The sequence below is a fragment of the Sphaeramia orbicularis genome, chromosome 24 (assembly GCF_902148855.1).
Source record: "Sphaeramia orbicularis chromosome 24, fSphaOr1.1, whole genome shotgun sequence".
NCBI classification, from domain to species: domain Eukaryota; kingdom Metazoa; phylum Chordata; class Actinopteri; order Kurtiformes; family Apogonidae; genus Sphaeramia; species Sphaeramia orbicularis.
Window position 1 is genome coordinate 475,299 of NC_043979.1, and position 14,965 is coordinate 490,263.

General features: G+C 40.9%; 1 protein-coding gene across 1 annotated transcript; it reads right to left on the reverse strand.

Moving 5' to 3' along the window:
- Positions 1-3,623: 3,623 nt before the first annotated feature.
- Positions 3,624-14,560, reverse strand: LOC115415527 (deleted in malignant brain tumors 1 protein-like). The gene is made up of 6 exons (XM_030129117.1): positions 14,454-14,560; positions 14,047-14,361; positions 12,894-13,208; positions 11,215-11,553; positions 8,364-8,657; positions 3,624-4,009 (listed from the first exon to the last, which is right to left on the reverse strand). Exons 1-6 carry the CDS (start codon positions 14,515-14,517, stop codon positions 3,624-3,626), a joined length of 1,713 nt encoding a protein of 570 aa, XP_029984977.1. The 5' UTR covers positions 14,518-14,560.
- Positions 14,561-14,965: the final 405 nt, after the last annotated feature.

The window sequence follows — 14,965 nt, forward strand, 5'->3', positions numbered from 1 at the left end:
ACATGTGATGTTCAGTTGTTCAAAGTAAACAAAGGGGGCCCTCTAGTGGTGGGAATAAGTGTCACTAACGTATGTTTTGTCCTTGCGGTGTTCCCGTAGTCAGTTCAGACATAAGAAGGAACTAACAGACACGTTTCTTTCACTCTGTTTGTATGGCCCCAAAAACGTTTGCCTGTGAGTATTTTCAGTTCAGTTGTTGTCAGAATGAATAGTATCAAATATCTCTGATGTGAACCTTTGTTGCTGGATAAAAAGACGTTGCAAATCTTAAATTAATCTGTAAATGCTAATCCTTAGCGTGTATATGGATTTTCCCATTCAAGTTAGCGTTGAGCTAGCAATTTTTTCCCCATTCATTTAAATGTATAATGCTATGTAAATGTACTAAGGCAGTGAACAGAACTCAGACAGATTTAGTTTGTATGTGTCAGTTTTACAGTGAGTCTACAGGAACAGATTTGGACAGAAGTTTTGGGCGTCCGTCTTTTCTTGGTAAACCTGTTGTCTATCTGCACTTAATCGCTACACACACACAAGCAGAAGAATAGGAGTTAGAATAAAACGGCATTAACAGGAGAGAAAAAAAAAAACTGTAGGCGTTATTTAATGAATGTGTTAATGCAGTAATAACACATTAACTTGCCCAGCCCTAATTACAACCATAATATACTGTATCCAAAAAATAAAACAAGCATCGACATGTTCATATAAGTACAGGCTTCAGGCAGATGACTTTATTTAGACACTAAACAGGAAACATGTGGGACCTTGGTGGACCTTGCTGGATCTGTGGTGCGCTTTGGGGAGACTTCATCCAAAATAAAAGAAGTTATTGTGCCTTAGTCACTGTTTGCACATTTTTATTTTATTTATTTTTTTTTTTTCGTAACACATTTTTTAAAAATCTGATTTTAAACATTAAAACTGAGGAAGTGCCCTCTTACTGTGAACCAGTTGCCATATCCTCCCAAAACCCAGCAATGTCCTCATTGTCCTCATTGGGAACATGAGTCTCAGACCTCTACATCAAGCATAATTTAGAGAATCTATTTTACTCCTGCTTTCCCTTTTAAACCAGGGGTCTCAAACATGTGTCCCGGAACCCAAATGTGTCCCCCCAAAGGTTCCAGTCCGACCCCTGGGATGAATTTACAAAGTGTATAAACTCCACAGTCCAGGCTGTGGAACTCATTTTAGTGTGGGTTCCACATCCAGACCAATCTGATCTACAGTCCAATAAGAACAGCAGAAGAACCCACACAGAAGAACGACTGCAGATTTACTACTGGGTTTGATGGAAAAATAATATTACATTATGTCTGTAAATAATGACAACTTCATTTATTGCAAAAAATCACATTAAATTGTGAAACTCTTTCCATTTCCAAACTCTCCTGTACCAATAAAATGTGACTAACCTGAACAAATGTGTCCAACCTGAAATGTCTGTATTAAATTCAGTCCAGTTTGAACTCTTTTCTTCCTGTTCCTCAGTGTTTAGTGTCTTTGGAGATCTGATCCAGAATGCACATGGACTAATGAGAAGTGGAGGAAGAAGACTGAGAAAATTACACTGATTTATCTGAAGAAATGTCCGTTTTTTCAGGTTATTCACATCTTTTTGTTTGGATAATTTATAGAAGTAAGTATTTTTATAATTTAATGGGGGTTTTTTGCACTAAAACACAGACATAAATTGTCAGTTGTCATTATTTCTAGGTTCTTCAGTTCTTATTTGACTGGTTCGGTCCATTGCAGATTAAATCAGGCTGAATGTGGAACCTGACAGAACAGGAGTTTGAGAGCCCTGGTTTAAGAGCTAATCCTGGACATTCTTTTGATGCCCCATCTGTGGGATTGTGGCCGACACATCATATGACTGTTGTTTCAAAATGGAGTGAATTCCAACTTCCTCATTTTAAGAAACCAAGAGCCGTGAGTCATTGACTTCTTTTTGCGGATATCATGTTTCTGTTGTTAAAAAAAAAAAAAAAAAGTTTTTTTCCTTTAATATCAAAGTCTGGACTTCAGTTTGGTTTGGTTTTTACAAAAGCTCAATAATATTTAACCCTTTTAAAATACAACATTTCTTCAACGTCCTTCATAGTGGACAATGGAACTAGTTACACTTAACCAACAGTAATCTATCAACAGCTATTTATTAACACTAACTATAATCCATGTGGTTGTGAAAACCAGCTGTTACATTTTTGAATAGTATCTGTATTTAATTACATATTAAATTGAAATAAATGTCAATGCAATTGTATGATGGGGTTAAAATATTAATCCAAACGTGACCAGACCAAGGTTATTATCGTTAACGAAAACTAATGAAATGACAAAAACTACAATTGAAAAAACATTTTCGTTAACTGAAATAAATAAAAACTGTAAGTAAAAGTAAAAATGATAACTAATTGAAACGGTATTGTGTGTTTAAATCTAACTAAAATGTATAAAAATTCTGGATCAAATTCCCTTGGTTTTGGTCTTTGTCAATGTCAGATTGATGTTAAATGGATTTCTTTGTCTCTCTCAGTTTTCTGTGCTGTCTCCATACGACACTTTTTGCTCCGTCACTTGTGTTCACTTGTGGTTTCCAGTCGTCTTCTGGTCCCCACCCTACCTGGAAACATGGAGACTAAAGCAGCAGAGTCCTGTCTGGGATTGATTTGAATCAAGGTTCAAATAGTTTTGGATTTTTCATTCTAGTTTAGTTTTATTTAGCTTTGACTTTTTTTCTCTAATTCAGTTTGTTTTAATTCATTTTTAGAGCAGGTTTGATAGTTTTTATTAGTTTTAATTTTCTTCTAAATGCTTAGTTTTAGTTCAGTTGTAGTTTAGTTGTAGTTCAGTTGTAGTTCAGTTGTAGTTCAGTTGTAGTTCAGTTGTAGTTCAGTTGTAGTTCAGTTGTAGTTCAGTTGTAGTTTAGTTGTAGTTTAGTTGTAGTTCAGTTGTAGTTCAGTTGTAGTTCAGTTGTAGTTCAGTTGTAGTTCAGTTGTAGTTTAGTTGTAGTTCAGTTGTAGTTCAGTTGTAGTTCAGTGGTCTCTTTTCTCTTCTTCTCTGTGCTCCTATTCAAATCAATCCCAGACAGGACTCTGCTGCTTTAGTCTCCATGTTTCCAGGTAGAGTGGGGACCAGAAGACGACTGGAAACCACAAGTGAACACAAGTGACGGAGCAAAAAGTGTCGTATGGAGACAGCACAGAAAACTGAGAGACAAAGAAATCCATTTAACATCAATCTGACATTGACAAAGACCAAAACCAAGGGAATTTGATCCATAATTTTTATCCGTTTTAGTTAGTTTTGTAAACACACAATACAGTTTCAGTTAGTTATGGTTTTTTACTTTTACTTAGTTTTTATTTATTTCAGTTAATGAAAAGGTTTTTACAATTCTAGTTTTTGTCATTTCGTTAGTTTTTGTTAATGATAATAACCTTGATGTGAATACGACAGAAGATAAAAGATATGCAAAAAACTAAAACTAAGCATTTAGAAGAAAATCAAAACTAATAAAAACTATCAAACCTGCTCTAAAAACAAATTAAAATGAACTGAATTAGAGAAAAAAAGTCTAAACTAAATAAAACTAAACTAGAATGAAAAATCCAAAACTATTGGAACCTTGGACCAGACTGGGTGTTGACAGCATAAGCGTTTCCTTTGTTGTACTTACATGTGATGCTGACATAAAGCGCTGCTGTTGGTGCAGATGTGAATGTGCGTGTGGAGCTCGTAACTTCGTACACACAGCTGTAGTTTCCCTGGTGTTCGTACTCCACTACAGAAAAGTCAAAGGAGGCGGAGTTGTTGACCGCAGCCTCGGAGGTGGTGACGTTGGAGTCGGAGAAGATGAGAATGAAGCGTCCTCCAGGGTAGACGGTGTGGACAGAACAGGTGATGACCAAGCTGTGACCTCTGGTGACCTGTGCACCTTCAGGAACCCACAGCAGGCCTCCGTCAGGAGACGACACAGAGATGGTGGGCTGCTGCAGATCCACTGGAGAAACAGGAAACACAGAAATGAACTGGAGTTTTAGTAATCACCATGGTTCAAACCCAGATTAAGTCAATTACCCACTTACCAACAGGCTGAATAATAACTAGGGCTGTAAGAAAATATTAGTTCTGTAATATATCACAATATTTCATTTCACAATACTGCACTGATATTAAAAAGTAGTGTATGGATATTTTTAAGTATTTATTCAAATGCAGATATTGTGGAGGTTCACTTTTGTTTTTTGTTTAGATTTTATTTGTTATTATCTCACACTCCTTTATTCAATAATGTTCGTTCCTTTGTTGGGCTTGAACTCAAATCCTGTTCTGATGTTCGTTGTGAACTAATAGAATGTGAACATTTGAACAGGATCTGAAACTGGAATGTGTGTAAAACAGAATTTCAGTTTGAACACAGTTTGAACATTTGGTGATAGAACATTAGATCCTGTTGGGATCAAATACAAATGTGTTTAGTATTTGGGCAGACTTCTGCTGGAATTCAATTCTTCAAGGAAATAATCATTTAAAAAGAGGAAAAAAAGAAAAAAAAATTGCCTTTTTAACAGAATAGTCCCAGATAGTCCCATGATGACACTTGTTCAGAGTGTGATTCAGGATGGGAATGGAGAACTGGTTCTTTTTGAGAACCGGATCCCAGTAGCTCGATTCCTTGGAATCGTTTGCCTGCCTGCTTAACGATTCTGCCTTCGTTGCGCATGCACGATGACATCACATGTACGCTGCATTGTTTTGGTCAGAACATAGACAACATGGAGTTGAGGCAGAAACAGACTAAACAGACCACACCAGGTCTAAACAGACCACACCAGGTCCAAACAGACCACACCAGGTCCAAACAGACCACACCAGGTCTAAACAGACCACACCAGGTCCAAACAGACCACACCAGGTCTAAACAGACCACACCAGGTCCAAACAGACCACACCAGGTCTAAACAGACCACACCAGGTCCAAACAGACCACACCAGGTCTAAACAGACCACACCAGGTCCAAACAGACCACACCAGGTCTAAACAGACCACACCAGGTCCAAACAGACCACACCAGGTCTAAACAGACCACACCAGGTCCAAACAGACCACACCAGGTCCAAACAGACCACACCAGGTCCAGTTGAACTCTGTCAGAGCTTCCATTTCTTCTAAAGGTGGAATCCCTCCAGTCTGTTCAAACATTCGTCCACATGTGATTCATTTGATTCTCTACTCAGCGGTACTTGTGAATCTAGCGGCAGAGTGAACACCAGGCCGTCACCTGGGCCCAGTTCTGGTTCCGGTGTGGGCAACAAACATCATAAACCCTCAAATACAAGTTTCTGAAGGTAGGGGAAAGGAAACGAGGTGCACAACAACAGGAGACGAGCAGAGTCGAACCGGTTCCAAGTAGTGGAAATGAGGCAATAGAGGAATTAGTAAAGAGTCTGGAGTTTCACTCACTGTAACAACCCCACCCCCACCCCCCAAACCGGGGGCTTTCAATGCTACCGGATCAGCAGAATTTGCCTCCACCACCAACCATGAAGGGGGAGCTTCAGTGTCCTCATATTGAACCCAATAGTTCAAGTTTCTGATGTTTGTTGCCCAATAATAGTAGAGCAAGTTGGGTAACGCCATGCCTCCCAGAGCCTTGGGTCTCTGTAAAATCTGACGTCGCAATCTAGGAGTCCTTTTATTCCAAACAAAATCCAAAATAAGACTATCAACCTTACGAAAAAAAGAGAGAGGAAGAGGAATTGGTATACACTAGAATAAATATAGAAAGCGAGGAAAAACGTTCATTCTGACCGTGTTAATCTTAGCTGCAACAGAGAGATTAAGGATGGACCATCGCTCAAAATCATGTTCAATTTGTGCAAGCAAACTATGAAAATTTTTATTATAGAGATTAACCATAGAATCAGCCACATGTACCCCAAGATAGACAAAGCCAGACTTTGAGATCTTGAATAGCAGATCTTCAAGTGAGCATGTTTTAGCTAGTTTATTAACTGGAAATATCTCACTTTTACTGAGATTCAGTTTATATCCTGAAATCTTGCTAAATTCGTCTAAGACTGAAAGTGCTGTAGGAATGGAACGTGATGAATCGGACAAAAGTAACAGCAAATCATCCGCATATAGAGCAACTTTTAACTCTACTCCGTATCTAGTTATGCCCCAGAGATCCGGATGTGATCGTAAAGCAGTGGACAAAGGCTCCATGACTAAGGCAAACAGGAGAGGGCTTAGTGGGCAGCCTTGTCTGGTAGAGCGGTACAGACAAAAATAATGAGAATTTGTACTATTTGTCCTGACAGAGGCCTGAGGTGAAGCATATAATAATTTAACCCAGGAAATGAAATTTACCCCAAATCCAAATTTCTCTAAAACAAAAAATAAATAATCCCATTCTACTCTATCGAACGCCTTTTCAGCATCTAGAGCTATCAAGGCCTCTGAGGGAGCAGTTGGAGAAGGATTATAGACCACGTTAAATACTCTCCTAAGATTGAAGAAAGAGTGCCTGTTACGAATAAAACCGGTCTGGTCTGACGATATGATGGAGGGAAGGATGCCTTCCAAGCGTCTAGCAAGCAACTTTGACAACAACTTGAAATCTGCATTCAGCAAGCTAATAGGGCGATAAGAGCCACATAACAAAGGGTTTTTATTTTTCTTTAACAGCAGTGAGATGCAAGCCTGATTTAATGATTGAGGAAGGATTCCACGATCTAAAGCCTCAATACACATATCTAACATGTACGGGGCGAACTGTTTCCAAAAGGTTTTATAAAACTCAGAAGGAAATCCGTCTGGACCAGGGCTCTTACCACTTTGTAATGATTTAACTGTCGCCTCCAGTTCGATTGCAGTAATTGGACGCTCCAGTTCCCCAGCCACACCCTGATCTAAAGAAGGGATGTTTAAATGATCAAAGAAAGAGGTCAGATCTGCAGGAACATGAGAGTGGTCAGATGAATATAGTAATTTATAGAATTCCATAAAAGTTTTATTAATCTCCAGTGGATCTGATGTAATACCTGAACCTGTTTCAATCTGTGGGATTAACTGGGATGAGGATATCTGACGCAGTTGATGAGCCAGTAGTTTACTAGTTTTGTCTCCCTGCTCGTAGAACTTAGACCTAGACTGAAGTAGAAGCTCAGTAGTGTAATGTGACATAACAAGATCATATTCAGCTTGCAAGGACATTCGCTCCTTATAAGTGTCTGGAAGTTTTGAGGTCGCGTAAGTGGCATCCAAAACGGCCATGCGCTGAGATAACTTAATCAATTTGTCCTTCCTGAGCTTCTTCTGATGAGCTTTATAAGAAATAATCTCCCCCCTTATAAACGCTTTCATCGTTTCCCACAACACAGAAGCAGTCACACCAGGCGTATTATTAACCTGAAAGAAAAAGTCTAGCTGTTTTGACACAAAATCAACAAAATCCTTATCAAGTAGTAAGTGTGTATGAAGACGCCAGGGTGGCCGTGTATTAATAAGCCTCTGAAAATAAATATTCATTGAGACTGCAGCATGATCAGACAGTACAATTGGGTCATATGCACAATCAGAAATTGATGTAAGCAGTTTTTTGTCCACCATGAAAAAATCAATGCGGGTGAAAGAGTGGTGTACATGTGAAAAAAAAGAAAATTTCTTTATGCCAGGATTAAAAAAACACCAAGGATCAACCATATTGAATTCTTCCATAAAAGATAAAACTACTTTGGCAGATTTAGATCGGGCAATTGGACATGTCGAAGAACGGTCTAAGCAAGGATCCATCCAGCAGTTAAAGTCACCACCCAGGATGAAGCTATATGAAGACAAATCCGGCAGCATTGAAAAAACCTGTCTGTAGAAACATTCATCATCCCAATTGGGTGCGTACACATTAACTAAAGCGACTTTTGTATCAAAAATATGCCCCATGACGATAACAAATCTACCAGTAGGATCTGAGATCGTTTTAACATGGACAAAGGGAATGGCTTTATGCAAAAGAATAGCAACGCCTCTTGATCTACTGGAAAAGGAAGACAGATATACTTGTCCGACCCAGCCTCTTTTCAGTCTGGGACTATCTAAATTTCTCAAGTGAGTTTCCTGTAAATAAATTATATGTGCATCAAGATGCCGCAAATAGTGTAAAACCTTACTTCGTTTGATTGGGTTATTTAAACCATTGCAATTCAAGCTAACAAATTTAATATTACCACCTATGCCAAGTGGTGACCTGTTAAGTTGGGCCATCGTAAACTAGAAACTTTAATATATAAAATAATACCTTCAAATGAGAAAAACCTGCAAAATGTGAGACGTGTGTTTCTGTATGTCTTACCGGTAACATGAAGTGTGATGGGGTCACTTGAGGGAGACCTGAATGTTTGACTTGAAATGTTCTTCTCATACTGACACTGGTACAATCCATCAGTGTCAAAGGTCACCATTGCGAAGTTGAAAGTAGCCGAGTCGGAAGTTGACGTCTGAGGGTTTCTACATGAGCCCGAGGACACCATCAGACTGAAGGCTCTGTCCAAAAACTCTGCTGAAGTTGAACAAGTGATGCTGAGGCTTTGACCCCAGGTGACCTCACCAGCAGGATTCACAAAGATGCTGGGTTTGGGGAGACTCCCTTAAACCAAAAAGGACAAACCACTGTAAATATAAACTGAATCATATATTAAATGAAGGTTTAAACATCGTCTTAACCGTTGGACGCTGTCATCTATGAAGTTGCAATACTTTTGTTTTCAGACACATTCCTCTTGTTCCTATTCTTACAGTCACTAATCATCTTTAACCAGGCGGTGAACACATATTGAGTCCCAGACCAAGGTTATTATCGTTAATGAAAACTAACGAAATGACAAAAACTAGAATTGAAAAAACATTTTTGTTAACTGAAATAAATAACAATTGTATATAAAAGTAAAAACGATAACTGAAACTGTATTGTTTGTTTACAAAACTAACTAAAATGTATAAAAATTATGGATAAAATTCCCTTCGTTTTCGTCTTTGTCAATGTCGGATTGATTCGAAATCAATTTACTTCACTCTAGTAATTTTGGCTAGCAGCGCCATATGACACTTTTTGGTCCGTCACTTGTGTTTTCCAGTCGTCTTCTGGTCCCCACTCTACCTGGAAACATGGAGACTAAAGTTGGGAGAAAGCAGCAGAGTCCTGTCTGGGATTTATTTGAATCAAGGTTCTAATAGTTTTGGATTTTTTATTATAGCTTAGTTTTATTTAGTTTTGACTTTTTTTTTCTCTAATTCAGTTTTAATTTGTTTTCAGAGCAGGTTCCTGTCTGTGATTTATTTGAATACGACGAAGAAGAAGAGAAAAGATACGACAAAACTAAAATTAATACTAAAACTAAACTAAAACTAAGCATTTAGAAAATAACAAAAATTAATAAAAACTAGCAAACCTGCTCTAAAACTAATTAGAACTAACTGAATTAGAGAAAAGAAACTCAAAACTAAATAAAATAAATAAAATTCAAAGCTATTAGAACCTTGGCCCCAGCTACACTTGATCTGTTCAGAATCAACCACATTGGAACAAACATTTCATGAGGAAAGGTCACAGTATTATACAGACCCTATCAAAATCTTCAGACCAGTTGAAAAATAGCTAGAATTGACCTTTTGCACATTTGGATCTTAATGAGGTTTTAAGTAGAGCTACAATATACAAAAGCAAGAAGGGGGAGTGAGACAAAAAGCACTTTGAAAAAGTCATTTATTGAAAACAACAAGTAAACTGAAATAGGCTGTTTATCAGCTGATCAAAAGTTTAAGACCGCAGGCTATAAAAGCCAAAATCTGCTCCAAATTCTCATTTTCTGTCGGGCATTCACACGGTCATGCCCTCCTGATGGCTAAAGCTCAGAAGCTTTCTCTTCTTGAACGTGGTCGGATCGTCCAGCTGCATAAGCGAGGCCTCTGGCAGCGTGCCATTGCTGCCGAGGTTGGACGCAGTAAGACCATCATTCTACATTTTTGGACAGATCCTGAGCATTATGGAACAAAAAAGTCAAGTGGTAGACCCAAAAAAATGTCACCTGCGCTGAGCCGGAGGATCCGATTGACTGTCCGTCAACACACAGGGCGGTCCTCCACCCAAATGAAGGCCCTTACTGGTACCAACTGCAGCGCAGTAACCATCAGACGGCATCTGCGGGAAAAGGGTTTCAAAAACAAAAAACCAATTCAAAGACCTCGTCTCCTCCAACGGCACAAAACTGCCCGTTTAGACTTTGCCAGGAGCATCAAACATGGGACACTGAAAGGTGGAAAAAAGTTTTATTCTCTGATGAGAAAAAATGGAACCTTGACGGTCCAGATGGCTTCCAACGTTACTGACATGACAAGGAGATCCCACCTGAGATGTTTTCTACCCGGCACAGTGGAGGGGGGTCCATCATGATCTGGGGTGCTTTTTCATTCAGTGGAACACTGGAGCTTCAGGTGGTGCAGGGTGGTCAAACGGCGGCTGGTTACGTGCAGATGTTGCAGCGGGCGTCCCTCATGACTGAGGGCCCTGGTCTGTGTGGGAACAGCTGGGTTTAAAAACAGGACAACGCTGCAGGTCACAATGCTCGCTTGACCAAGGACTTCTTCAGGGAGAAGAACATCACTCTTTTGGACCATCCTGCATGTTCCCCTGATTTAAATCCCACAGAGAACATTTGGGGATGGATGGCAGGGGAAGTTTATAAAAATGGCCATCAGTTCCACACAGTTGATGCCCTTGGTGAAGCCATCTTCACCACTTGGAGCAATGTTCCCACCAGCCTCCTGGAAACACTCGCACCAAGCATGCCCAAAGGAATTTTTGAAGTGATTAACAAGAACGGTGGAGCTACTCATTACTGAGTCCTACTGAGAACATTTTTTGTTCTGGTTTGGAGAGTTTTTTGTAATTTTTTAAGCGATGGTCTTAAACTTTTGATCAGCTGATAAACAGCCTATTTCAGTTTACTTGTTGTTTTCAATAAATGACTTTTTCAAAGTGCTTTTTGTCTCACTCCCCCTTCTTGCTTTTGTATATTGTAGCTCTACTTAAAACCTCATTAAGATCCAAATGTGCAAAAGGTCAATTCTAGCTATTTTTCAACTGGTCTGAAGATTTTGATCAGGTCTGTATTCCAACTTTATGGGCAACAGTGGAAAAGTCTCACCTGAACATATGACACCAGCGTCCTCACCGTGTCCACAGTTTTCTGTTCCAAATCCTGGGTGTCGACATGCAGTTAAAGAACTCTCACTTCCTGAACAGGCCACATCATCGAGCCAGGTTGGTTCAGAACCTTGACCAAAGTGGGCGGAGCCTGGGGCACTCAGCGCCGTCCCACAGTTCAGCTGTCTACAAACCACCTGAGCATCATTTAAGTCCCACTCATCATCACAGACTGTTCCCCAGGTACCACTGTGGAGGACTTCAACTCTACCAGAACACCGAGTAGAACCAGGACCAGAACCAGAACTAGAACCAGAACCAACCAGTCTGATCTGAGAAGCTGAGCAAAGAAAACACACGTTTACCAAACATTCTGAAGCGCTTTGATTGAAACAAACCATAGCCAAAATTAAAGATCACCATTTTTTCCAGTATTAAAGGTGCAGTCTGTGTGAATTCTGTTCTCAGTTGTTCTAAAATGTCTCTGTCAGCAGACATGAAGGAATCCTGTTCATTTAAATCCTGATCTCACTGACAGTAGTATTCCAGACAGAATATTCACATTTAAAAGCTCAGTGTCAGCCCTGAAATGATGTTTATGATGTCATTGTGTGTTTTGGACTGAGGCTCCGCCCATCACCTGTCTGTCAATCACAGAGTCAGTAGTGTTTGTTCATCCAGGTTGGCAGTTCCACTGAGCTGCAGCTGAACATTTATGAGCACAAATGTCTGACCTGAAGAAACCCAAAAGGACTAAAGGGATTATTCCAAATACGACAAAGAGACAAAGAGAGAAACAAAACAAGGATCTGGAGGAGATTATTTAGAAACAGACGACTGAAAGAGGAGAAGAATTAGAAGACCGAGGCCGGCTCTGACTTAGACTGACCACCAAAGAACCACTGAGAGCCGGGACCGCCGTCTGCACCCGGTCCCAGACCGGCGTTCTCTGCACCCGGTCCCAGACCGGCGGTCTCTGCACCCAGTCCCGGACTGTCAGTGTCTTCTCCTGGGGCTGGGCTACAGTCTCTTCCCCTGGCCCTGGTGAACAGACCTGGTACCGGTGTAGGACTTGTCTCTGTCCATAGTAGCTCCTTGTAGTTCAGTGTTTTCTGTGGCCTCTTCATGTAGTGGTGTGTAATCAGAAAAGGGGGGGGTTACGGTAGTCTGGCATCCATGGTTCGACCAAGGGGTGGTCGGGGGGGGGGGGGCTTACAGTAGCAATCTGTGCCGCTTGTACTTCGTGGAAGTAAAAGGTAAACTTGCGGCTCATTTCCCTTTTCTCTATCTCCTGAACCTTTGCAGACTTTCATTGGAGTGTTCAGGACGTTTGTCCTGTTCTATTCTATATCAGACTGATGTAGAATCAGTCTGGTGATGATTTTTTTGTATGAATATTATGGTATGGTGGACAGGATTAGTGGAAACACTAGTAGCAGACGCTCATGCTGATCTGTCAACCCCTAGTCTGGGGGGAGGAGCCGAGGATACCACATTGTACAGTATTTGAATGTGACTGCAGTACCAGTTTGGGCCACAGTCCTACATACGACACCTTTAACTCACAGTACAATCAAACACATTCACCAATAATCACAATGATAGAAGATAAAAGTCTGAAAACTATAGAACAAAGAACTTCCAGAATATTTTAAAATACTTCAACCCAAAGTCTCTCACCTGAACATATGACCCCAGCGTCCTCACCGTGTCCACAGTTTTCTGTTCCAAATCCTGGGTGTCGACACTCGGTCAGAGAACTCTCGTTTCCTGAACAGGCCACATCATCGAGCCAGGTTGGTTCAGAACCTTGACCAAAGTGGGCGGAGCCTGGGGCACTCACTGCCGTCCCACAGTTCAGCTGTCTACAAACCACCTGAGCATCATTTAAGTCCCACCCATCATCACAGACTGTTCCCCAGGTGTCACTGTGGAGGACTTCAACTCTACCAGAACACCCAGTAGAACCAGAACCAACCAGTCTGACCTGAGAAGCTGAGCAAAGAAAACACATGTTTACCAGACATTCTGAAGGGCTTCGATTAAAACAAACAGGTACTGCCTAAATTAAACAGAACATGATGTGCACTTTTCTTCCCCTTTGACCAAATATAGTGTTATGCCACGTTTCTACTACATGGAACTGGCTCAACTCAGCTCGACTCTGGTACCAGGTCCTATTCCAGACCGTTTCCATTCCAGGATACTCCCCACTTTACAGTACCTGGTCGTCATAGTGATGTGGTGCGTTACTTCCATGTCGTCTGCTCAGAGTTGCTGATAAACTCACTTGTTGTGTGTTGTCTCGTCAAACTTGTGCTGAATTTTTGCGTCTGAACCTCCTGGACAAACCATGGTGTAGTTTTACAGACTGTCATCATGTGGATTCACCTACTGACAGATTTACTGGAAACTTCTGCATCTGTTTTTTGTAAAAGGGCGGGGCACAGAGACAACTCTGACCAATCAGTGGTCTGCAGTGTTTATATGTCACCTTTAGTATCTGGTCCCCAGTCCTGGAACCTCAGCAGAGGTGATACCAAAAAACTAGTACCAGGTACCAGATTCCAGGTCCTTTTTCGTAATGGAAACACAAAAAGGATGAGTCGAGTCGAGCCAATACCACATAGTGGAAATACGGCATAAGATTCTGTTGAAAGTTCCTTCCCTATAGGTCCTATAGGTCCCATCAGCCCTATCAGTTAGGGTTAGGGTCACCCTCTCAACCAAATGGTTGGGGGAGCTTCTGTTGAAAAATCTTTTTTTTTGGACATTATTAAGGAAATAGGAACTTCCACAATATTTTGAAATACTTCAACCCAAAGTCTCTCACCTGAACATATGACCCCAGCGTCCTCACCGTGTCCACAGTTATGTGTTCCAAATCCTCGGTGTCGACACTCAGTCAGAGAACTCTCACTTCCTGAACAGGCCACATCATCGAGCCAGATTGGTTCAGAACCTTCACCAAAGAGGGCGGAGCCAGGGGCACTCACTGCCGTCCCACAGTTCAGCTGTCTACAAACCACCTGAGCATCATTTAAGTCCCACTCATCATCACAGACTGTTCCCCAGGCGTTGTTATGAAAGACTTCAACTCTACCAGAACACCCAGTAGAACCAGGACCGACCAGTCTGATCTGAGCTCCTATCAGGTACAGAACATCACATACACAGAAGGTTATATTAGAATATTTGACCCAGTGTGAAGTGAAATCAAACACATGATACTGGACTGACCTGCAGCAGGTACACATGAGGTGAAGAGGAGACACACTAGAAAAACAAGAAAAACACATGACATGACTGATTACACTTTGTACTGTCACATAGAGGGTCTGCATGTGATGTCAGCACTAGCGGAAGTCACGGCGGTTCCGCCCACTGAGTGGCAGAAAGAGGGAGAGGAGTGACAGCGTTGGCTTCAATCCTGTCTAAACTGAAGAACAATATTGAATCCAAAATGGGGCAGAGCTGTTGTTGGTTGATTGTATTTTCAGGTTCTTAAAGCAGTGGGAGCTATCGTTTACAGACACCCAAAGACAAAGAAAAGAGAAGGAGATGGATCCACAAATCCAGGAAACCAAACCTAGATCTGTGGATCCTGTTTGGTGTCAGCTAACATTCACTGATGCTGTATTTTTGGGTCCAATCAGACCTGAAATGACCTGTTGTTTTGGCTAATGGTCCTTCTTAGTGCAGCTCTTGGTTTCATGATCAGATCTTTCATGGTTTTTGTCTTCAGCTATGAC